At 35.4% G+C, this 25,454-nt stretch overlaps 1 protein-coding gene across 11 annotated transcripts in view; it reads right to left on the bottom strand.

Moving 5' to 3' along the window:
• Nucleotides 1-2,085: 2,085 nt before the first annotated feature.
• The window catches only part of Spir (spire type actin nucleation factor), a 179,911-nt gene continuing 156,542 nt past the window's right edge, over nt 2,086-25,454 (bottom strand). For all 11 annotated transcript variants that reach the window (XM_071778389.1, XM_071778386.1, XM_071778387.1 and 8 more), the window contains one exon: nt 2,086-6,665. In XM_071778389.1, coding sequence (XP_071634490.1) covers nt 6,422-6,665 — 244 coding nt within the window. In that variant the 3' untranslated portion in view covers nt 2,086-6,421. The remainder of the gene's footprint in view (nt 6,666-25,454) is intronic.

A 25,454-nucleotide genomic window follows, 5' to 3' on the forward strand; every position in this document is an offset into this window, starting at 1 on the left:
CGCTTATATTCAATCGTACGGTGACTCCTTCTTATTTAAGATCTTCTGTAAGAATTGTCCATATTTCATCTCTAAATTCAAGATGGCTGACATGGGTATCCAGGACCCTTAAACTAGACACATAGTGTGCCTTGCAAAGCACATGCGTGGAAAGTTGTAAACTGTAAACCCATGTGGCACCTCGTTTCGCGTGAAAAGTGTATGCGTGGAGACAGTATAGGTTCCGCCTCCCTAAAAAAAAATAGGTTTGCAAGGCGAAGCGGAATTTATTCCACACTAATGTGCCTAGTTTAACAGTAGTGGAGCCAAGTCGGAAAAAAAATGATCAAAAGTTTTATAGCAGAGATAGCATAAGACTCCATAGACGCGGAAACGCCGTGCGGCAGAGTGCGTTGACCAATCACAAATTTTGATTTTGCCGCAGGCGACTTGCGGCAGCCTTCTGATTGGTCAACGCACTCTACCGCACGGCGTTTCCGCGTCTATGGAGTTTTAGCAATAGATGTAAAGTGTTGTATGCCATGGGTGAAAAAGTACATCCGTGGTTGCAGTGGGTTCCGCCCCCCTGCAGGGGAACTCCACCTAAAAAAAAAACTAACCTAATTCAACCCATTTGTTGCGTGGGTGAACCACACATCGCTCATGTAATACAACAGCGTCATAACTCAAGAAATAGAAATTTTGAGTTATTTATACAGTTCAAATGGTCTTTATATAAATTTTAAACTGGTAGACCGTCATATCTGTAACTTAAAAAACTTGCCACCAGAGAGCGTTAGTGTCGTTCTTGTCATTGCGCTTTGTAGTAATTCGAAACTTTAAATTGCGTTTTTTAGAAAATAAGGTTTTTTGACTTATGACGTTGTTGTATTACATGAGCGACATGTGTGTGTGTGTGTGTGTGTGTGGTTAAAACCAAAAATATTTTTGGATTTTTAGATAGAGATATTTCTTTGGAGAGATTTTTCCGGAGATTTTTTTCTAGGGAACAGAATGACGGTTACGTCATAATCAGGATCACGAATAGGATCCTCGCCCCAGCAAACGAAAAAAGATTGAAAAGAATTAAAACGGGATTGCCAGGAATTCAATTAAGGACTTTCCGAATTCCATTCTGTCCAAAAAAGGGATTGAAATAGTTTCAATATCATGGAATTCCTTATTTTGGAAAGAATTTGTCTTTTTTGAATCCCATCCAATTCCGACAGAAAAATATTATACCACTGAATGCCAAGTTAGAGATTGGAAAGTTTCGTGATGAATTCCATTGAATACCATTGATTCCGTTAACGTAATGAATACCACTGAATGCCAGGTTAGGGATTGGAAAGTTTCGTGATGAATTCCTTTGAATACCATTGATTCCGTTAACGAAATGAATACCATTGAATGCCAAACTAGGAATTAAAAATTTCCGTATTGAATTCCATTGAATTCCGTCTATTCTGACAATAAAATTAATACCATTGAATGCCAGTATAGGGATTGAAAAGTGTCCGTGTTGAACTCTGTGGCGGTACGCGCCACCAATAGTACACGCCCGCGCGGTATCTGCATTACCGACAGTTCGCGTCGACGCCGCTAGGCGTCGCATCGCCGGGGCATCTTCTCGAGTTCAAAGTTTCGTCTCGACCGCTATGTAAAGTGACCCCCTACGGGGCCTGACAGATCTTACAAATCTCATTTTCGGGCTAATTGCCCGTCGGCAGTAATGCGTGTAATGCCCTTAGGCATACACGTACAAAAGCTCACCGACGAACAACGGCGCTTGGTCGCTCAACGGAGGCGCGAGACGTTTCCTAAACCATCTAATGCCACGCAATTCCATAACCTTTACGGATTTCATAGGATTGGATGGAATTGAAAATGTCTTTTTTGGATTTCATGGGATTGGACCATCTCATTTCGAATCCCATCTAATTTCATCTAATTCCGCCAAAAAAGGGATTCAAAGGTATTAAAAAATTTTAATATCTTTTAATCCTTTTGCGTTTGCTGGGGCTGATCTTCGCTTATATATTCATTTAATAACAGTCACTACTGTCACAGCTTTGTTTGTTTGTATTTAAAGAAATTCGAAATAAATAATGTCGTTGTAAGATGTATTTTAAAATTTAAAAAAAGTCGTTTACAATATGTACAATCAACATAATTCAGATAACATTTTTTATATATATTCTTATGCACATTTATTTGCGCAGCAACACGCGATATAATAAATTAATTCTTTGTAGAACTATATAATCGCTATTCAGTTTATATGCAAAAAAAACATAATTAATTAACATTTAATTATCAATAATCCTATTTAAATATTTGATTAATAACACACATCAAGTATGTTAATCAATTTATGTTTCCTACACCCTCATTGAGACACGCATTTAGTGATATAGTGATATCAATTCTTGTATATTTATTTTCTTTCTTGCATTTCTTATCTAAAGTTTCTATTAAATTTATTTTATCCACTGACATAAATATATGAATATTGTTATAATAAAATGTATTGGTAATTTTCCAGCTGCTTTTCTTCTACGATATTTTCTTTACTCTATCTTTCTTTTCATACAATTAGTTGTAATTATTCGGTGTATACAAGATATTCTAAAAAAATATGAGATTCAAAATTCCTTTATTTTTTCGTTAATTGTAAAACGTTGGTCCGTATTCTGGTTAATGTTGTATTTAGAGTTAAATCTGGTCAATTGTGAATCTATTTACATAATTTAATGTGACTAACATATTAAATAATATAATTTAATAATAAAAGTATCTAATAGTAAAAGTATATAATAGTAAAAGTATTTAATAGTAAAAGTATTTAATAGTAAAAGTATATTTGAAGGAAAATAAAAAAGGAATATTTGATTAAATTTCAAATTAGTGATATCAATTAAAAATTACATTGATTTGTCTCTTTAAACTATATTTTCTTACAAATAAAACTATTGGTACATGTATTTTTAGAATATCTTATATACTTCTTAGGCATACAGTTTTAAACATGTTATTATTTATTATGGAAGATCAACACAGTAATATCTTACAAAAGAAGAATCTACAACAAGAGGCTTTATATGATCGATTATTTTTATTTTTATAAAGCTTCAACCTTTGGTTCTGCCTTCATTTCTACAATAGCTCTACAACGATATTGCATACCTTAATTTTTCTTCATTCAGTTGTGTACTTCATTAAAGTTAAATAAAACATGTTATTGTTTTTATTTATAGATCTGCAGTATTTATTTACAATGTAAATAATTGAAAAGATAGCTAAAGATTACGAGATATGGTCGTGAACCATTTTGATAAAACCATAAGTCTGAGTATATCGCTGAGCATATGCATTAAGGAGGTTGAAGCAGTTTGGTCAACTCTAGATTTTAGTTTGTAAAAAATATATATGATAGTATAGGATCTACCGCATGTGTGAGAATTATTTCAGATTTATTGACCATCCAGAAGCTGAGATATTAATTTCCAAAAATGCGTCGTTTTACATGGGGTTAGATGGAGAAAGCGTTGACGGCGATGATTGATCCCAATTTTCTTTAATATCTAGTCTATATAAACGCTCAAAAAACGTGCCTACGCGTACAGTAAATTAATGCGAACATTTAGAACGCAAGAAAACACGTATTCACCATCTAATAACAAATATATTACAAGTTAAAGCGATCGAAATTAGACTGAAATAGCAGTTGATAGTTCGCGAGTAGGTAGATGTGGCAACGCAGCGTCGCCCGCGTTTTGGCTGTACCCGAATCCTGTCGGTATGTGCACATTTTTGTGGTTCTCTTCCGTGCTATGTCCACGAATTTTTGATTCTCTTTGGAAATAAAACCAAAAAATCATGAATCTAACGGAAGAAAACCAAAAAATTGTGAACATAACATAAAAGAGAACCTTAAAATCGTTGACATTACTACAAAATAGTAGACACAGCACGGAAGAGAACCAAAAGCGTGCACATACCGACAGGATTTGGGTATAGCCAAAACGCGGGCACCTAACCTCTTATCCAGAATGACAGAAAATTCACCGGCATGTTTACGTTTAGCAACTGCCGTTACGTGGCTCAACACAGAGGCGAGTACTGCTACCAACCCCATAAAAGTGAAACGTTGCCAAGTTTCAATCGTATTTAATATAATCGACGGAAAGTTATTAAAAAATCGATAGCTTATATAATTGTCAAGGGAGCTACCAGTAAGAATCATTATTTCATTCTATCAACGGCAAAACATATATTCATGCCATTTTTATATTGAAATAATTAGCAATACTACAAGTTTTCAAGTTGGCATTGGCAAAAAAGTGTTTCGTTTTTAGCTAATTAAAATATAAAGATGCATAATATGATACTTTTACTATACGTTTTATGCAATAGCAGCGTATGGAGAATAAAATGATACCTAATACAGATTTTTTAATGACCTAATAAAAAACTTTTTTCTAAACCGTCAATTGACTCAACTGGATCGCTTCAACCTCCTTAACATATGCATAATCTTAAAGAAAGAATGTAATTTTAAATTAGTTAAGAAATTATGATAAACAACGATTGATGGCGTGCAAGAATCCATATCATTAGTAATCAATGTTTATATTTAAGATTTCATGGTATTGAATACCGTGAATACTATATAATACTGTAAACAATATCATAGTTTCTTGATTGATTTATATAAAAAATTTTGAAATTTAAAGATATGTAGAAGCAAAAAATTAAAGATCCAAGGATTTACTTATCCTGTGGAATATGTAGTCACAAACATGATATACGAAATTCAAATTTGTGACATTAAGGATTATTGAAATTAGGGATTTATAAAAAAAATGTAAAAAATTTGTAAGAGAATTTTTGAATTTTTATATTCTTAAATTCTTTCTTAAATCTTTAGATCCGCGACTATTCAAATTTTTCGAAATTGTGGAATTTTTATCACCGAATTTTATCACTTTCAAATTTTTCTAATAAATATAGATTCATAATCCTTTATATTGTTTGATTTTTAAACCATTTGATTTGTAAATCTCAAAATTCTTTCTTCGATTTTACGGTCTTAACGCTTTAAGACTTCTAAATTTTTGCATAACTTTTCTTATTTAATATCTTTGGTTGTGTTTTACTCGACTTCTATTTTGCTGAATCTTTGTTTAAGTATTTTAATTTCCTTCTTCTCCCTTATTTTATATTTTGATAAATTAATATAAATTAATATAAATAATAAAAAATAATACATGTATAAAAAAAATAATTCGACAATAATAATTTATTATACATCTGCATGTTCTGAATTAATATTTTTAATAACAAATAAACATATCTTAAACGCAGCAGTACGCTACTTTAATACCAAATAAATAATTTGTATTAAATCGGTTATTTAAGTAAAATAACATGTAAAATATGGTATAATATCTAATCGAGAAAAATACTTTGTGCATTTATCTAATAGAGAATAAACGATATAAACTTTATCCTATGTGAAGAACGTTTTCAATTGTTGCACCGAGAAGGTAATTACCGAAGATTTATAGATTCACAGATTCTTAAATCTTTGAATTTCTAACATGTCGGGCTTTCAATTTTGCGGATTTTTAGATTCTGGGGAATATGGGAATATCTGTGGCAAAGAAACTCTACTACCTACAAAAATCACAGATATACGAAAATGACATAGATATGAAATTACTAGTAAAATTATATAATTACAATAGAATTTTTACATTTTGAGAAAATATCAAAATGTAAAAATAATTCATATTCCATAGAACCAATCTAAAAAAATCCAAGATGATGAAATCTGTGACTCTCATTTTATCGAAGTGTATAAACTAATAAAATACTTACAAGTGCAAAGCATGAGCATCAGTTGTACCGATGTATTCATATGAGCTGAAGTGGTCATCATAATACGCACATGTTTTACATAGACATTTAAAATGGCATTAGTATCTGATAGAAACAATCATATTATGTTAATCGTCTCTTTCTCCCCTTCACTCCATTCTCTTCTTCTTTCTGATCTAAAATGTTTATCATTTGAAGAAAAGAAGAACTCTTTAGCTCAGAACACAAATGCTTTAATATGTAAAGCTTAAAGAGAGTTGGCTTAAAGAGTTCACACTACCATATTTTATAGATACATTTCATGGAGAATTCTTACATCATCATTATCTTGTTAACAAAATTCATGTAGCGACTCATACCACGAGAAAACAAATGTTCTATTTTTATTTATGCGAATTCCTTTTCATCTGCTTTCATGTTGTGTCGAATGATATTGATTGTTCCCATTGCGTAATAGATGTACAATAAAACGTGAAATCCTAATTACACTTGGAGAAACAATAGAGAGAAACAATGCAACAGCATCCATGACGTAGTTGTTACTAAAAAGCGACAAGAATTAAATATAGGCAGGAGAAAGGTTTAGGGTGAGGCGAGAAATGACATTGTTGCGTATCGTTGCACGCGTTGTTCTTGAACTCTTGATTATCTGGATAACCATGATGCGACAGTCGTGACAGACAACAACGGCGACGCCGCGTAACCGTTCCGCCGCCATACGCTGCTCCACACTCAGTCCGCTCGAAGTGGAGAATGTCTTTGTAGTTGAGAGAGCAGCGGGACTGCCGCCACCCTTGTAACATCTGCGCAAATTAAAATTATTCAAGTAAAATATGAATAAGTAAGATGCCATTTAACAAATAACACGTCGGTCGCAGTACTTATGAGATATAGTTTCTAACTTCGAGATAGCGCTGTAGTCAAATAATAAGTTGAATCTCCCTCCACGTAACCTCATCTCTTAAATTATGGTTTTGCACAGTTGCTTCTCATGATCAAGAGTCATGCATGGATATTCAAAAATAAAAAGTATTAATAATCAACTCGAATATGGTAATAGTTTAATTAAAATATGGTAGTATAAGAAATACATGCGAGAATTGTGTATGCATTAAAAATTGTCTACATTTAAGATAGTTCTCTTGTCCTTATACTAGAGAAAATCGATTTTCTATAGATTTTTTTGAAACTGTGAATATACGTTAATTTAGGTATGCTTTATGCGTAGTATAAATTTCAGTACCTCCTTCGGTATAAAAAATCAAGATACTGAGCCTCAAAGTTTAAATTTTTACCAAAATAAGTTTTAAAATTTAATTTTTTTTACTTTGGCATTTTTCCTTATAGAACTCGACGAGAGGAGCAACTTTGGTCCTCTTGGCCAACCTCGGTATCTCTTACCGTTTGGCTTGGAAAACCTTTTCATTAGTAAAAGTTGAAACTTTGAGGCTCAGTATCTTGATTTTTTATACCGGAAGAAGTACTGAACTTTATACCTGGACTTTATACCACGCATAAAGCACACCTAAATTAACGTATATTCACAGTTTCAAGAAAATCTATAGAAAATCGATTTTCTCTAGTATAAGGACAAGAGAACTACCTTAACCGCCGAAGCCGTATAAGGTTCTTCCTTGGCGCTACAGAACATATATTCACGTTGTATAACGTCCATGGCAGTCACAGTCTTTCTCTTTGCATGCTCGCTGTAGGTAACCGCGTCACGAATAACGTTTTCTAGAAACACCTTCAGTACACCACGTGTGTTTAAAGAGTAAGGTAAAAAAGAAGAGAGATTGTGTATCTGTCGACATCTATGTTAGTTGTTGATGTATTAGTGGTGGTACGGTAGAGCAGTCATAGATGGCGACAGTGGTACCGTTACCGACTTCATTTGCGTTATTATGTGTTTTGCGCGCGCTGCGCCGACCGCGTTGCGCCCCGACAACGGATCACGCCGCGGCGGAATGATACAGCGAATACTCAGGCGTGCCGGGACGTGCGTGCAGCTCGCCGAGCGGGCATTCGGAGTCCGCTTTGAGCCGACGTCCGTACCGGACGCCGGCTCATGTGCCTACATTCGGAAATTATGAAGAAATCCTGAGGCGGGCTCCCTGCTTTTGTGTTTTGGGCATCTTTATCTTTATGGAACTATATTTGATCTGTATTATAAAGGATCGAAAGTACTTTTAAGTGAAAGATCGATCGAAGATCGGTCTGCATTTAATGGAGCATTCTGTGTTCACGTGATCTGGTTGTGTTTGGAAAGACATATATACTCCTCGCGAAAGATAGCATTTATTAAACTATATAAAGAGGAAGACTGATTGGAGTGTTTATCTGCAGTATAAATGATTGGGAGTTCTTTCAATATTTGATCGGTATTATAAATGATCGGGAGTTCTTTCATGTGAAAGATCGATCGAAAGAACGGACTCCTTAGCGGAGCTCTCTGTGTTCACGTGATTGGATCGAGAGTACTTTCAAGTGAAAGATCGATCGAGGATTGCGGTCTGTGTTCACGTGATCTGGTTGTGTTTGGAAAGACATATTCTCCTCGCGAAAGATAGCATTTATTGAACTATATAAGGAGGAAGACTGATTGGAGTGTTTATCTGCAGTATGAATGATCGGGAGTTTTTTCAATATTTGATCGGTATTATAAATAATCGGGAGTTCTTTCATGTGAAAGATCGATCGAAAGAACGAACTTCCTTAGCGGAGCTCTCTGTGTTCACGTGATTGATATTTGAGCTTATAAATGATCGGGAGTACTTTCTAGCGAAAGAACGATCGAAAGAATGGACTTCCTTGGAGAGCATTCTGCGTTCACGTGAATTGGTGTAATCTATGTTCTTTACGGACGATTAGCCTGATCCGAAAATATGTTTCCTGGTCTTTCGTGAAAGATAGCATCTTCATTTGCGTTGCTCGTGTTATTCTCGAGTTGTGCATAGATTTCTGTCAATGGAACATGCCAAGATTAACTTTTTTTGCGTGTGTGATCACATTCCTTGGACTATATCCTAAGGTTTTTGTCACTATGAGGAATGCGTATTGTACATTAAATATAGGTAGAATTAGAAAACCGCCGTATTTATGTGTTCGAGTTTTTATATTGTATTTAGTTTGTAAGTTAATTTTATATTTGCGTGCGTAGCGTTTATGTTCTGCTTGATTACATAAGATCTGCTTGAATTTATTTTGTAAGAATGTGTAAGAAAAAACGTATTTTCAGTACATTTTCAGTGAATCTTGAGAATTTATTTCAATTTAATTTTCTGTATATGGATGAATATAGATTTGAATTGAGATTCTTGCTTCTAACCGTTAAGTTGATTTGAGTTTAAGAGTTTTTCTTATGTTTACGATTTATGCCCATTGCTTTGCTTATGTTATTCTCGAGTTGTATATGGATTCCAGTCAATGGAGCATGCCACGATTAGCATGCTATGTACGTGATTACATTCCATTGTATATTGAAACTAGGTTGATTTAGAAAGTTGTTATTGGCGTGTATGGTGGCGATGGTTTCATTGACGTTGGAGTCTTTTGTATAGTAATCTGGTATGTTTTCTACGTTCCTCTTTATTCTGGTTCATCATTACTTGTAACTTTTATATAACTTTGTATCTATATGAGCGTTGGTCGACCCTCCTGGGCGTTCCTATCTCGGGGGAGTTGCTTGGGATGTCGACCACGCGTTTCAGTCGTTCTTTGGTATCATAAGCAGTGTTTGATTACTTGATCATATTATATGGAGATATCGGGGTCTCGTTTAAAGATGCGTTCTCTTGATGACATATGAGGATATAGATTCTTAGTTTGAGTGTTGTTGATATAATCTTGCGATAATTACTTCATCGGGAAAACGAAAGGTTAAGAAGCGATTTTGGAATAACCTAAATGAGAAAATTAAGGATTACTCAAAAGTTTTGAACTACTATTAGTGGTGTTTGACCGTGATATGCGATGTAAATATGCGATATTTTTGAATGGTAGCCATTGATAGTTATGGAATTTACTTATTTGAGAGCGATTGAAAATTTTGTAATCGTTGATTGTATTAATTGAATATTGGATTGAGCTACTATCAGTGGTGTTTGACCGTGATATGCAACGTAAATATGCGATGGATTTGAATTGTAGCTCTTGATAATTATGGAGTTTACTCTTCTGAGAACGATTGAAAATTTGACTTGTTATCGTTGATTGTATTAATTGGATCGATTGTAAATTTGACCGGTGATCTGATTCTTATGGAGTTTACATTATAATCTCGATTGTTATGGAGCCAGCTCTCCTTTACCATAAGAGAGGATTGAGATACACTGTGATTATGCAAGAGGGCGACTCTTACCCCGGAGAGTCCCCCATCTCTTCTTGTCAAGAAAGCGTGATACTTTGGCTCCCACGGAGCCAGAAATCCATTGGGGACGTAAGAAGAAGAAGAAGAAGAAGAAGAGCGGGCATTTAGCGTTCGGCCGTCGTAGCGGATAGTCGCGTTTAATTATTTCTTTCGTTCTTTCGAGAAGATTCGTTTAACTGAGTTGAGCGTTGATACGCTATTGTGATCGTGGCGATATTTGAGTCATTGCAAACCAACCGAGAGTTGTAAATTTCGATACTGCTAAGAGGAAAGATACCACGATATCTAGATATCCTCAAATCGAGCAGCGTGAAGGAAGGACGAACTTCGCCATTGCGACGTAATCAATCTAACGAAGGACGAGTCAGCCATCTTGGCACATTGAGAATGCCCTCATGGGCTTGGTCAAGGAGACCATTATTATCCATAGACCAGGAAGGCAGTCGCTTTCAGGTAACATATATCGTACTCTGGCAAATCATTAATCATTTTAATAGATAGCTAGCAAGTTGTCTAGCGAACTGTGATGAACTTAATGTTCTATCATAATGCGATCTTTGATTCCAGAGTTCGAGAACGAAAGATACGAGGAATATTTCCTCTCTCGAGGCTACGTAGCTAACAGTACAGATCTGTCCGGTATTATTTAAGGGGGGAAACCACAGTAAAATTTTGAAAAAATCGAAAAATTTTTTTTTCGCTTATAAGGTGCTTTAGGGTCTTAAGAATAATATTCCAAAAGATGGAGTGCCGCAAAAATGTGTAAATACCCAAATTTTCTATTCTGTGGCAACGCCTCTCAGGTATGCTCCGAGCGCCTTCTGTGATTCCGGCGCGCGCTGTAATTTATAAGTACGGGAGCAGGTATAATGGCAGTCGATGGAGAAGGAATAGCCTTCTACTATAGAATACTATAGAATTTCTCCGAAAATTATATAGTACTTAAGAATGCCTATAGGTGTCAACATGTCCAATATGCATTAAAAGAACACGTGTGTAACGTTAGTAGACCGGATCTCGATCGTTGAAACGGACGCTTTTTTGCTTCGCTTCGCTTCGCCTCGTGTATACGTTCCATAATATTCGAATAATAGTGAAAATAAGCAGTGATTACACATAATCGAAGTCATGGGGATAAAAATCGGCCCGAAAAGTTATGAGCTGTGTATGGAATTAGATGAAAAGCGAATACAGAAGGCGGAGCGATCCATGACAGAGGGCGCAAAACAGGCCAGAATCGACCAGATGTCAATTCGAAAGGCCAAACATCAACAGGAAATTGACGAAGAAGGCCAATTGTATGGTGCAGGCATCGCCGATTAGAGGTATATAAAAATATTATATGATTTTACAGTACTTAAAACTTTAAACGCGTTTTTCTTGAAACCACTTTTTTTTAACTGGGCGGACACATAACTCGAATAAATTTTTACCGATCGGTTTGAAATTTTCACAGTATATTCAGAATACCTTTCTCTATGGAACTGCGTAGGGTTTTTTTTTATATTATATGGTTTTTTTTTATCAACAATTTTATGGCGTTTTTTTTTTTTTGGTTACATTTGCAAGTTTTTCTTAAAATGTGCGCCATTTTGCGAAAAATTAACATATCGAAAAAATCCTACGCAGTTCCATACCCATTTATATATAGAATCTAAAAAACTTTCATTTTTTGTTCCAGGTCAAAAATTACGGACTGTAGATGTCCGCCCATGGGCCCTCCTGTAAAAATAGGCGCCACAGGACAAGTGCTGCACAGCCGCCATTTTGTAATAAAAATGCGTCAAAAAATTTTAAATTGTAGTTCGTTTATGATATTATACTGCTCATTTTACAGATTTTTGATTCATTTCATTGACCCAAAAAAAAATTCCCGAAAATAGCCTTACTTTTTCGTGCTCTACTGTGGTTTCCCCCCTTAAATTGACTGAGCTGACAAGGAGATGGCACGAGGTGTAAAATGAGTTATGGATTGAGACATAGCTCATTCGAAAAAGGATGTCGAGTACATAAACGCTGTAAAGGGATTACAGTGAATGGGCCCTGGTTGCTGAGAAATTTGCCTCCAAAGTTGAGCTTCCGGCTCACTGTAAGGCAAGTTCAGAAACATAACCTTTAATAGCATGAAGCGCGGTAGCTGAGCGGACTGAGGCGTTGACGTATGCTTTTTGTCCGCGGCTGGCTCGAGTTCGAGTCAACTCGCAATCTATTTTTTTTCTTTTTTTTTTATACTTTTAATCAATTTTTGTGTAAACTATTTTTTGGAATAAATTCTAATAATGAAGCAACATTTTATATATAAAAAATATAATTTTATATGTACGCAATAAAAGAGAATACGAATTTATGTATTAATTATTTATTCTAAAATCTTGAGAATAAATAGCAAAAAAAGTGGAAGTATTTATTTATATATTACTAGCTGGTTACCCGGGCTTCGCCCAGGAGTTGTTTTTCTTCAAACGACTTTATTTGTGTTTTAATATCCTTAATCAAAAAAAATTCCTTTATCAGTTCGGATACCAATTCCCAACAAGATCGGTAACGAAAAACTATACAGTTTATGGCACTCCCTGGGAAATTCTACCCCTATTTTGTATACAATTTTTTAAGATTCGGTCAATTATTTCCCGAAAAATTGGAAAAATTTCGGATACCGATTCTCAAAAAAATCGGTAACAAATAACTATACACTCTATAACACTCCCCGGAAAATTCCACCCCTATTTTATATACTTTTGGTAAAAATTCGGTCGAATAGTTTAAGAGTGTATAAAGAACATACATACATACATACATACATTCTATTTCATATATATAGATTTCGAATATTCGAGAAGATAGACACAGATAAAACAAATGTAACGGTATAACGGCACGAATCTTTTGTGCCTTTGTTCGAGTTCCAGAACAGGTATTTTTTCTATGTGCGCATGCGCAGACAAATTCTAACAAAAGACTCGTAGGGTCTGAGGACCCCTTCGTTTCTTTTCGTGGTTAGAATTCTTACGAATTTTTAACAGTAAAGCAGTCTACGTTAGTGCACTCTCACAAAATTTGCAAACATATAAAAATAGAAACATCTGTGGATCCAACATTGATAGAACACATACAGCTATTAGCACAATATGTGATATATCAAAAGACGATTTAACTGATAGCATTGCATATTTTCGAGGTAAATATTTCTTTGTTTCTTTGTGTCAGTATTTGTGTAAATGTCAGTATTAGAGATGTAATATTACATTTTTTTTGCAGACATGCTATTACAATTTAATTTAATTAACGCTGATCCATTAAGAAAATTTAATACATGTGCGAAAGAAGTTGCTGAAAAATTGTTTGAAAATTTTGTTAAAATGTTGAGCAAGTGTACACTTGTATTTTTAATAACTATTTATATTTTTATTACTTTGATTATTTATATATACACATTTACTTTTTATCTACTGACTACATTTTATTTATTTTTTTTCATTTTACATAACTAATTATTTATTGACTATGTATTGACTATGTATTAACTACGTATTGTATTTATTATACTGACGATGTATTAACTATTTTATTTTATAATTATATGACATATAACGTAATATTTTTTGTTTATTATCCCATAATTTTTTCACTTTTTTTTTAAACTACAATTCTTATTCTTTTTTATTATAATAATAACTCGTATTCTCTTTCATTACGTACATATAAAATTATATTTTTTTATATATAATATTCGAAAATAGTTCCTGCACTTAAACTTAGCGGGTCTAACGGGCATTGCGTATATCCCTAGACCAATAGCGTTCACATCATCCTATATATATAGCATTCAGCGCTCATGTACGACGAGCAAGCAATCACGTGAACAGAAGAAGCGCGCGTTCGCGTTTCGCGTGTCCTGCGGTCGTCGTCACGAAGAGCACTCTCGTTTCATTCGTTCTTGTGTTAGTTCCTGCGTTACTTTCGTTCTTGCGTTATCATTAATATCCTAACAGGTTATGGGCCCAGTCGACGCGTAGTGCAAAAAGGCATGGATCCGAAAAGATGCGAAAGCGCAATTTCTGATATCGTCAACTGTGGAGGCCGAACAAGGTAAACGAAGGTTTCGCGTAACGAGTTTTTTGCGACACGTGAGCTGGTCGGTGCGAGTGAGATACATCGCGTTTAACTTCTGTGTTCGGTCCAATTTCGGAGTAAAAGCAGCGATATGGCTGATGAGTTATCGGCAAGAAACGTCGCGAAATTCAACGGAAGAAATTTTCAAGTCTGGAAATTTCAGTTGAAAGCGGTGCTCACCGCGAGAGACCTGCAAAATATCGTCTGCGGAATTGAAGTAAAACCCGAACCCGGCCAAGAAGCTCAACGCCAAGCATGGATCCGAAAAGATGCGAAAGCGCAATTTCTGATATCGTCAACTGTGGAGGCCGAACAAATGCAACCGCTGCTAACATGCAATACATCCAAGGAGATGTGGGACAAATTGACGAGGATACACGAACAGAAATCATCTTCGAACAAACTGACACAGCAATTCCACGAGTACAGAATGGACAGCAACGAGTCCGTGATCCAGCACGTGGCTAAAGTGCAAAACATGGCCATGAAACTTCGAGATGTTGGCGAGGTTATTTCCGACACAGCTATTCTAGCAAAGATTATCGGAAGTCTACCCTCAAAATTCAATGCGCTGAGGACGGCGTGGGACAGCGTGGACGAAGAGAAACAGACAGTGGATCTACTAACAGAACGACTTCTTCGAGAAGAGGCCCGTCTTACAACGGACGACGAAATGGCAAGCGCACTAGCAGCTATGACCCTGAAAACGAACGAGAAAACACGTGATCATAAATACAGAAAAACTAAGAAAGAAAAAGGAAGAGAAATCATCTGCTATTACTGCAAAAAAAGGGCCATTTTGTTCGAGATTGCTACGAGAAAAAGAAAAAGGAGAGCGGGAAACAAGACGACAAAAGAAACACTGAAGAAGACAAAGAAGCATCAGTGGCTTTTTCCGCGACGCGTAGCAACAGTGAAATTCGCGCCGTGAACAGTGACGAGGACAGAAGGCTACCGAAAGATATCAGAGATATCTGGCTTATCGACAGTGGCGCTTCATGCCACATCAGTTACCGACGCGAGTGGTTCTCCGAGTTCGAAGTTATCGACGGTGAAAAGATTACCCTAGGAGACAACGGATCATGTGAAGTGACAGGTCGTGGAACAGTAAACATTGAGAGGTTAGTGAACGGACAGTGGGAATCCGCGAAAATTGAAAACGTACTCTACGTCCCGAAGATCAGAAAGAATCTGTTCTCTGTCGGTGTGTGTACAACCAAAGGGTTGAAAATAAAGTTCACCGGGCAACGAGTGGTTGTTATAAAAGACGACAAAGTGCTGGCTGAAGGTGTGAAGCAAAACAATGATGTTTATCGCATGCTCTTCAGAGTGAAGAAACAACAAGAGGCCAATATCACGGTGTCAGACCTACGGACCTGGCATGAACGACTCGGACATGTCAACAAAGGCACCCTCAAGAATATGATCCGTCAAGAACTCGTGAACGGTGTGAAGCTGTCGAACACAAGTGACTTCTTTTGTGAGCACTGTGAAATTGGCAAAGCTCACAGAAATTCATACAAGATCAAAGAGCACACTATGACCAGAGAACCCGGAGAGTACATACACTCAGATGTAACCGGACCAATTTCAGAACCGTCCCTAGGAGGTACAAGATTTTTCGTGGTCTTCAAAAATGATGCGTCCGGCTTTCGTCATGTATACTTCATCAAACACAAGTCAGATGTGTTTGAAAAGTTTAAAGAGTACGAAGGAATGATCTTCAATAAATTTGAGAAGAGAATAAAAATACTCCATACTGACAATGGCAGAGAATACTGCAACAATGATATGAAGAAATTTCTATCATTAAGGGGCATCCAACATGAAACAACAGCTCCATATACACCGGAGCAGAATGGCAGAGCAGAGAGAGACAATCGTACGATAGTGGAATCAGCGAGAACGATGCTCCACGCAAAAGAACTGCCAAGATCACTCTGGGCAGAGGCTGTCTCTACTGCCGTGTATGTTCTGAACAGGACAACTTCAACTCAAAACATGGACTCAACTCCTCTTGAAATCTGGACAAAAAAGAAGCTTGAACTCAATCATCTACGAGTATTCGGCAGCGAAGCTTATGTACACATCAATGACCTGTTCAGAAAGAAGATAGATCCGAAGTCGAAAAAGATGATCTTCGTTGGATACCAAAATGACTCACAACTATCGACTCTACGATCCAGAAACCAGGAAAATAAAAATATCACGTGACGTGATGTTTAACGAAAGTGTTTGAAGTTGAAAAAGAAAGAGAGAGAGAGAGAGAAAGATTGTGTTGTTCTTTTTTGCGGCCATCAGTGGCGGTTGTAATTCGATAGGTCAGGCCGCGCATTCTACGTAGGCCTTTGAAAAGGCGCGCAAGCGGCGCCGACAACGTTGCGTCCCAGGCGGCGAGGCGAGAGTTTACCGCGCATGCTTGAGCATGTTGGGAGGGGCACGCAGCCCGGGCGAACGAGCATTCGTCTCCCAGATATCGTGCGTGATACATCGTGATACATAAGTTCGAGTCAAACCAGTAATTGCGTCATCTTTTCTCAGTTAAGTAGTGAGGTAGCCGAGATCTGCCTCTTCGTGTTCAGTAGCATATATTTGTTCACCATATAAGAATCAACGAGATATAATGACAACTAAGATCGTCGCCGAGAGGAAGCCAGTGAGATACGTCCCGGCTAGCCATACCGGCACGTGGAAAGCTAAAGGAAGGAAGCCATTTTCTGGAACGTTCGAAAAAGCCTTTCAGTGCTTGATACTAGAAGTCATCGAGGAACTCAGATATATTCAAGGTTAAGGTACCGCCTTTAATCTGTACGAGAGAGACAGTTAGACGCCCGTCTAACATATTACAAAAAATTCCCGATTCTTTAACATTAGATCCCGTCTAATGCTTTACAAGGAATTCCCGATTAGTTAATCTTGCATTAATCTTACATATCCAGTTCAATCGTAATACTGAGCTCAGTCTAAAAGTCCATTAATTACTTAATTCTTCGGTTGCAACCATTTCATTTCATTTCATTTACAAGGAAAAAACTTTATTTCTTTCTTTTGTGCGATTAATTCGGTATAATCAATTCTATAATATCGTTTATCGTTCATTACGTTAATTTGCGGACATTTGTTACATTCACTTGTATTACATACTAAATTCGAATGCGTTCTTTACGAAATATATAAATCGTTTCAGTCGTTGTAATCCAAGTATCAAATAACCGTTTGCGTGCGTTGCTACAAAAGCTCTTATTCAATTACTTTATATTATTCTACTGATTATTTTGCGAATTACTAATTATCAAATATTACGTTTATTCTATGGTGAATTAGTGTGTCAATCAAAGACTTCTTATTACAAGATTTAATTCAGTAAACTCAGTGAGAAACTTATTGCTTATGTTTTTGTTGTAGTTCATGATATAATATAATGCTTCGCTGTGATTTAGACACGAGTTTGGTAATACTTAATCAGTATTTAAAGTACAAATAATATTATTTAATAGACAGATGATAGTTATTTATTATTTCAAATAAGAGATTGATGCATTATTTCCTAGATTATACAAATTATAGCTGAATTGATATTCTTGTTTTGAATTGATTTATGTTTATGTTTCAAACGATCCTTTCTTTAGAGAAAAACAACTAATTCTTAGCTTGACTACGTCAAGAGAAATTATATGAGAACATAATATTACAATTCCTTTTATAATGAAGCTTTTTATTTGATAAAGAAATACACCAGTAAAACTTAAAAGTATATTATGCCATATATTTAGAGAAAGGACTGTTCTATGATAACAATTTATTTGTTCTTTTATGCATTTATATTATTCATATTGTCTTTTATATTACCAATGTATAATTTTGTTCACGAATACTGGGAAGGTTTTAGGGCAGTTTCCCTTCTCCTATGCAACAAATGTTGGTATTCTTTGTATAGGTCTACCCAATCTAGACTTTTTTAAATTACATAAATTACGAAACGCAATCTCTCTCTCAATAAACGGATTCTTTTTATTTGTTCCTTCCTCATCTAATTCTAGAGATCAGGCTTGTGCGCGAGCTTGTGCAAACAGAAAGAAACTCCAGAGCAATCAACGGCAAGGATCAACGGGAAGAATCTGAAGAAGACAGACTGACACTTCCGGGGAATTCAACGAAAGAAACTGAAAGGGAACCGACCTATGAATCAGACGGAAGCGAGTCTAATTCTTTCCATGACGCCGAGATGGAGACAGAGGTCGAGGGAGTCAACGGTGAAGAGGATCTAGCCCGTCAAACCAAAAATGCAAATACAGCACCAGCGACCGATGAGAGAAAACTGAGAGACCGTTGTTCATTGAAGAAACCTGCCAGATACGAGGTAAACATTACCGAAATCGACATACCCAAAACTTTCAAAGAAGCTGTTACCGGAACAAATTCTCATCATTGGGTGGGAGCAATAAATGACGAACTTCGGTCACTCGAGAATAACAAGACGTGGACAATAATACCTCGAGAAAACAACCGGAAGACCATCGACTCTAAGTGGGTCTTCAAGATTCTTCGAGACACTTCAGGCCGTGTAATCAGATACAAGGCCCGACTCTGCGCCAGAGGATTTCAACAGCGTAAAGAATTCGACTACACAGAGACCTTCTCACCAGTGGTGAGATACGACTCGCTCAGAGTGTTCCTGTCCTTAGTCACGCAGTTTGACTTAGAGTTGATCCAGTTCGACGTTCAGACGGCCTTCCTCTATGGAAACCTTGAAGAGGACATACATATGGAAATACCCGAAGGACTCGACAGTGAATACGACAAAAGTGTGCACGTGTGTAAGCTTGTGAAATCACTCTACGAACTAAAACAAGCACCTCGGTGCTGGAATGAAAGATTTCGCGAATTTCTCAAACGATTCAATCTGGTGCAGTGTGAATCTGATCCGTGTATTTTTCGCGGTATGTATAGAGGCATAAATGTGTATCTCGCCCTATTTGTTGACGATGGGTTAATCGCGTCTAAATCTTTAGATATTTTGAACTCTATGATTAAATCATTCGAACAAGCATTTGTTATCACCCTTGGTGATGCTCATTATTTTGTCGGAGCGCAAATAGAGCGAGATAGATACAATAAAACCATGTTTATACATCAAAAAGCGTATACCGACAAAATTCTAGAAAAATTTCGAATGAGTGAAGCCAAACGCACATAAGTGTACCCGCCGATCCGAATGTGTCATTGTCTAAATCGATTGAAAAGGAAAAGAAACTCGACGATCGCGTACCCTTCCGCGAAGCACTGGGCTCGTTGATGTATCTGTCCGTCGTGTCTAGACCCGATATAACATACGCGGTTAATGTAGTAAGCAGATATCTCAACGGTCCAAATACTGATTACTGGCAAGCAATTAAAAGAATCTTTCGCTACTTAAACGGGACAACCGAATTTGGTATACAATATTCGGCAAACAGCGAATTAGAATTATTCGGTTTTTCAGACTCTGATTTTGCAGGTGATGTCGGAACACGTAGATCCACAACGGGTTATGCATTTGTACTCGCGAACGGAATTGTCACATGGAACTCGCAACGACAAAAACTTGTATGTCTCAGTACGACGGAAGCGGAATATGTGGCAGCGGCCACAACTGCAAAAGAAGCTGTATGGCTTAGACGACTATTGGAAGAGCTAGGCTGTAAATGTTTCAACCCTACAGTAATCTATGTTGATAACCAGAGTGCTATTCGTCTAGTGAAGAACCCAGAGTTTCACAAGCGCACGAAACACATAGATATTAAATATCATTTCATTAGAGAGTTAACCAGAAATAACGAGATTGTCATTGAATATGTTGAAACTGAGAAGCAAAAGGCTGACATATTTACCAAAGCTCTTCCAAAAGATAAATTTCTACGTTTGCGAAATAATTTAAATATAACCGATAATCAAACAGAGTGCATGAACGGTGGGAGTGTTGGAAAATAGTTCCTGCACTTAAACTTAGCGGGTCTAACGGGCATTGCGTATATCCCTAGACCAATAGCGTTCACATCATCCTATATATATAGCATTCAGCGCTCATGTACGACGAGCAAGCAATCACGTGAACAGAAGAAGCGCGCGTTCGCGTTTTGCGTGTCCTGCGGTCGTCGTCACGAAGAGCACTCTCGTTTCATTCGTTCTTGTGTTAAGTTCCTGCGTTACTTTCGTTCTTGCGTTATCATTAATATCTCAACATATAAAATGTTGCTTCATTATTAGAATTTATTCCAAAAAATAGTTTACACAAAAATTGATTAAAAGTATAAAAAAAAGAAAAAAAAATTAGATTGCGAGTTGACCCGAACTCGAGCCAGCCGCGGACAAAAAGCATACGTCAACGCCTCAGTCCGCTCAGCCACCGCGCTTCATGCTATTAGAGGTTATGTTTCTGAACTTGCCTTACAGTGAGCCGGATGCTCAACTTTGGATGCAAATTTTTCAGCAACCAGGGCCCATTCACTGTAATCCCTTTACAGCGTTTATGTACTCGACATCCTCTTTCGAATGAGCTACGTCTCAATCCATAACTCATTTTACACCTCGTGCCATCTCCTTGTGAGTATAATTACTTTACGATAATTTCTGGTGGTTGCAACCCGCGTGCAGAATCATTTATTCTGGCTGTAAAATAACTTATATTCTTGATACACAATGGCTGCATCCAGAAACACGATCGCTCATTGAGCGCTCACAGGTAGCCGCACAGTGAGCATTTTTGATGTACTGGATATATGCTCACAACAGTTTATTATACGCATTTATATGACTTATAAGTTATAGATATTTATTTGCATTTATAGTAGACATTACGTCTCTAAAGATCTGCGCAATTATTAATTTCTATTTTTACTACCTGCCACCTGTAAAAATATACAAATGCTTTATCTAAATGTTATTAGCTAGAGTAGAGATGTACCTATTCTATATTTCGCATGTTACATAATTATTAAAATTTGTAATTTTGTACAAATATAATTTTCTCTTTTTTGCAGTATATGTATAAGCGTATTATGTTTTTGTGCCGTCAAGTGTATTATGCTTTCTTTACTAAAAATGAGGAATTACATAAGAAATAAATTGTTTTAAAAAATATAATTACCAGAAAAGTGCGATATAAAAATTAAAAGTATGATAAAGAACAGATCACACGCACACACGCACGCCGCACGCACGCAAGCACGGACACACACACACACACAACTTTGTAGATTAGACTATATTTCAAAAAATGTGTACATATAAAATAATGTTTAACTACTTAATATGTTAATTTTTTGATTATTTGCAAACAAGAATAACTTAACTTTCCAACTAAAAGATAAAAATTAACAACAGCACAAGAATTATATTTAGTTATTAACTTTTAGGGATATTAAATTGGCGCGAAGATTGGAGAGAGAGCGTAAAGTGAGCTGAGTGAGCGATAGAAAACTACGCTCACGAAAGTGGCGAGCGCTCACCGTGAGCAGCTCAGAGAGCGTTTTGTATCCAGTAGATAGATCTAGGGGATATACTGAGCGCTCAATGAGCGCTCAGTGAGCGGTCATGCTTCTGGATGCACCCATTACATAAAGTGAAACGTGATTATGATATTCACGTTAGTACTGCGTATATTTGCGTATATTGTGTGGTTCAATCCCGTTGATATTGAACATTAATGCCGTTTACGATAAAACATATTATCTGTGTATGATTAATTACTACTTATTTGAACTCTCTATTCTTTTACTGAGTGTGATTATAAATCACTACATTACTTATTCGATAACTTGTCTTATTGCTGAAGTTACTGTGTCAATTAATATTGAAAGTGCGTTACATTCGATTTGTAGAAACACGTACAACAGATTATATTAACTTAATCCTCTATTTCCTTTAAAAGATAATTATCATTCTTTCGTTTATGTATAATATATATTCTTAATTACTTTATTTAGAAATATTATCTCCTGATTATTGACATTCCTTCATTTATTATTATGCATTGCATATTATTCATATTTATGTATACTTTGAGTTATGCAAAATGTGTTTAACATGAATGGTCCTTTCTCAGAGATAGTTTAATCTGGCATGCATTTGACTGCTTCAATATTTCGAGAAATAAGCATAATTGATATCTGCTTTCTTCAGATAATTCTATCATTCAATAAACGATTGTAATACTTATGGAACGCCGTTTTACTTTTTAATAGCATAAATAATTCTACACAATATAAAAGTTTCCAAAAATAATTGTCTTAAAAAAAATGGCGATTCTTATTAATGATTTTAAATTATGTCAAACATAATAAAAATTGGATGAATTAAAATTATGTCACGAATTAAAATTACGTCTGGACATATATAAAATATAAATTTAATTTAAAATTTTTATCATGTCCCGACATAATTTTAATACATCCAATTTTTATTATGTTTGACATAATTTTAATTCGATGAATTAATTTGATGAATTAAAATTATGTCAAGACATCATAAAAATTGTATGAATTAAAATTATGTCGACATCACAAAAATTGAATGAATTAAAATTATGTCGATACGTAAAAATCGAAAGGTTCCCTGCTGAAAATGACCGATTAAATCCGATTGGTTCCGTATTAAATTTGATGAAATTGAATCGGAATGAATGCGTTTTCAATCCGGTTAATCGGATGCCCGATTGGAAGTGAATCGGTTCTAATAACAAATCAATCGGAATCGTTTTTAATTCGGCATTTCCGGATTGATCTGAATCCGTCGTTATCAGTTTCAATCGTATTAATGCACATCCATTTTAATCGGGTGAATAAAGTGAGCACATGAATCGTGTTGAATCCGCATCAATCGTAAAATTTTAATACAACACCGAAATCGGATTTAATGTGATATTTCCGGATTCATCTGAATCCGACTGAATTGGTTTCAATCGTATTAATGCCAATCCATTTTAATCAGGTGAATAAAGTGACCACATGAATCGTATTGAATCCGCATCAATCGTAAAATTTTAATACAACACCGAAATCGGATTTAATGCGATATTTCCGGATTCATCTGAATCCGACTGAATCGGTTTCAATCGTATTAATCCTAATCCATTTTAATCGGGTAAATAAAATGACCACATGAATCGTATTGAATCCGCATCAATCGTGAAATTTGAATACAACACCGGAATCGGATTTAATGCGATATTTCCGAATTCATCTAAATTCTACTCAATCGATTTCAATCGTATCTGCGCTTAATCCATTTAAATTGGGTAGTGAAAGTAGCTATGTGACTCGGATTAAATCCGCTTTAATCATTAAAATTGTATATAACACATAATTTTTACGTAATAGAGTTCTTACTATATACAGGATTTCCTTTTGGTAAAGTCAAGAATTCTATATTTGCAAAACTGTAAAATGTTTTTATTTAATTCTTCGAGAACACACAGGGTTAATTTGACCCTTTTTTTGCCAGAAAAATTTTTAGCCAAAAATTAAACAAAAAAATTAAATTTTTTTCGTAAAAAACTTTTTTTTTTTTTAACAATTTGACCCTAATACACACACTTTGATCGTCCACTATTTTAAATTGACAAGTGCGATCAGCTTGAAAAAATTCCCAGATGTACTTGGAATATTGTTAAATTAATTGATATAAATAAAAAATGCCGTTAAAATTATCGAAAAAAAAAACAGTGGTAGTATTATACCTTAAAAAAATCTAAGTAACAAGTGGTAGACGAAATCTTTGTATCTTGAAAAATCTCGAAAAAACCTAAACAGTAGTATCTTCACTTCGAAAAAAAAAAACAAAGTAGTAGTATTATACCTCGAAAAAACCTAAGTAACAAGTGGTGGACGTAATCTTTGTATCTCCAAAAATCTCGAAAAAACCTAAGCAGTATTATTTTTATTTCCAAAAAATTATTACTCAAGTGATACACATCACAAAATTACGTTACCTTATCAAAAAATGAGTCGCGCTTCAAGTGATCTATTATTACAATTACAAAAAAGAAATGATATCTCTTTAAATTACAGCGCCAATTACAGAGAACATATATTTTTTGAGATACAAAGATTACGTCTACCACTTGTTACTTAGGTTTTTTCGAAGTATAATATTACTACTGCTTTTCTTCGATTAGAATAAAAAATTGAATCATGAAGAATTACACAGGTAACAGTACAAAATACAAATATTTTATTAAAATATTTAAACCCAACAAGGGAATACAAGGTATTTAAATACAAAGTTTACATATGTATTTTAAAAGATTTAATCGCATCGCAAAGAATTACAGAGGTAACAGTACAAAAAATAAAAATATTTTATTAAAATACATAAATTTTTTTTGTCAAAAAACTTGGCGCTGCTAGACCTCAAAATTAGGTCAGCCTGGTGTGTATGTGCGAGCGAGTGGGTGTGGGCGATGTGTGTGTGTAATTTGTAAAAGGTCTCTCTCTCTCTTTCTCTCTCTCTCTCTAGCAGCGCCAAGTTTTTTGACAAGAAAAATTTATGTATTTTAATAAAATATTTTTATTTTTTGTACTGTTACCTCTGTAATTCTTTGCGATGCGATTAAATCTTTTAAAATACATATGTAAACTTTGTATTTAAATACCTTGTATTCCCTTGTTGGGTTTAAATATTTTAATAAAATATTTGTATTTTGTACTGTTACCTGTGTAATTCTTCATGATTCAATTTTTTATTCTAATCGAAGAAAAGCAGTAGTAATATTATACTTCGAAAAAACCTAAGTAACAAGTGGTAGACGTAATCTTTGTATCTCAAAAAATATATGTTCTCTGTAATTGGCGCTGTAATTTAAAGAGATATCATTTCTTTTTTGTAATTGTAATAATAGATCACTTGAAGCGCGACTCATTTTTTGATAAGGTAACGTAATTTTGTGATGTGTATCACTTGAGTAATAATTTTTTGGAAATAAAAATAATACTGCTTAGGTTTTTTCGAGATTTTTGGAGATACAAAGATTACGTCCACCACTTGTTACTTAGGTTTTTTCGAGGTATAATACTACTACTTTGTTTTTTTTTTTCGAAGTGAAGATACTACTGTTTAGGTTTTTTCGAGATTT

Source organism: Temnothorax longispinosus, chromosome 5, assembly GCF_030848805.1.
Source record: "Temnothorax longispinosus isolate EJ_2023e chromosome 5, Tlon_JGU_v1, whole genome shotgun sequence".
Classification (NCBI taxonomy): Eukaryota; Metazoa; Arthropoda; class Insecta; order Hymenoptera; family Formicidae; genus Temnothorax; species Temnothorax longispinosus.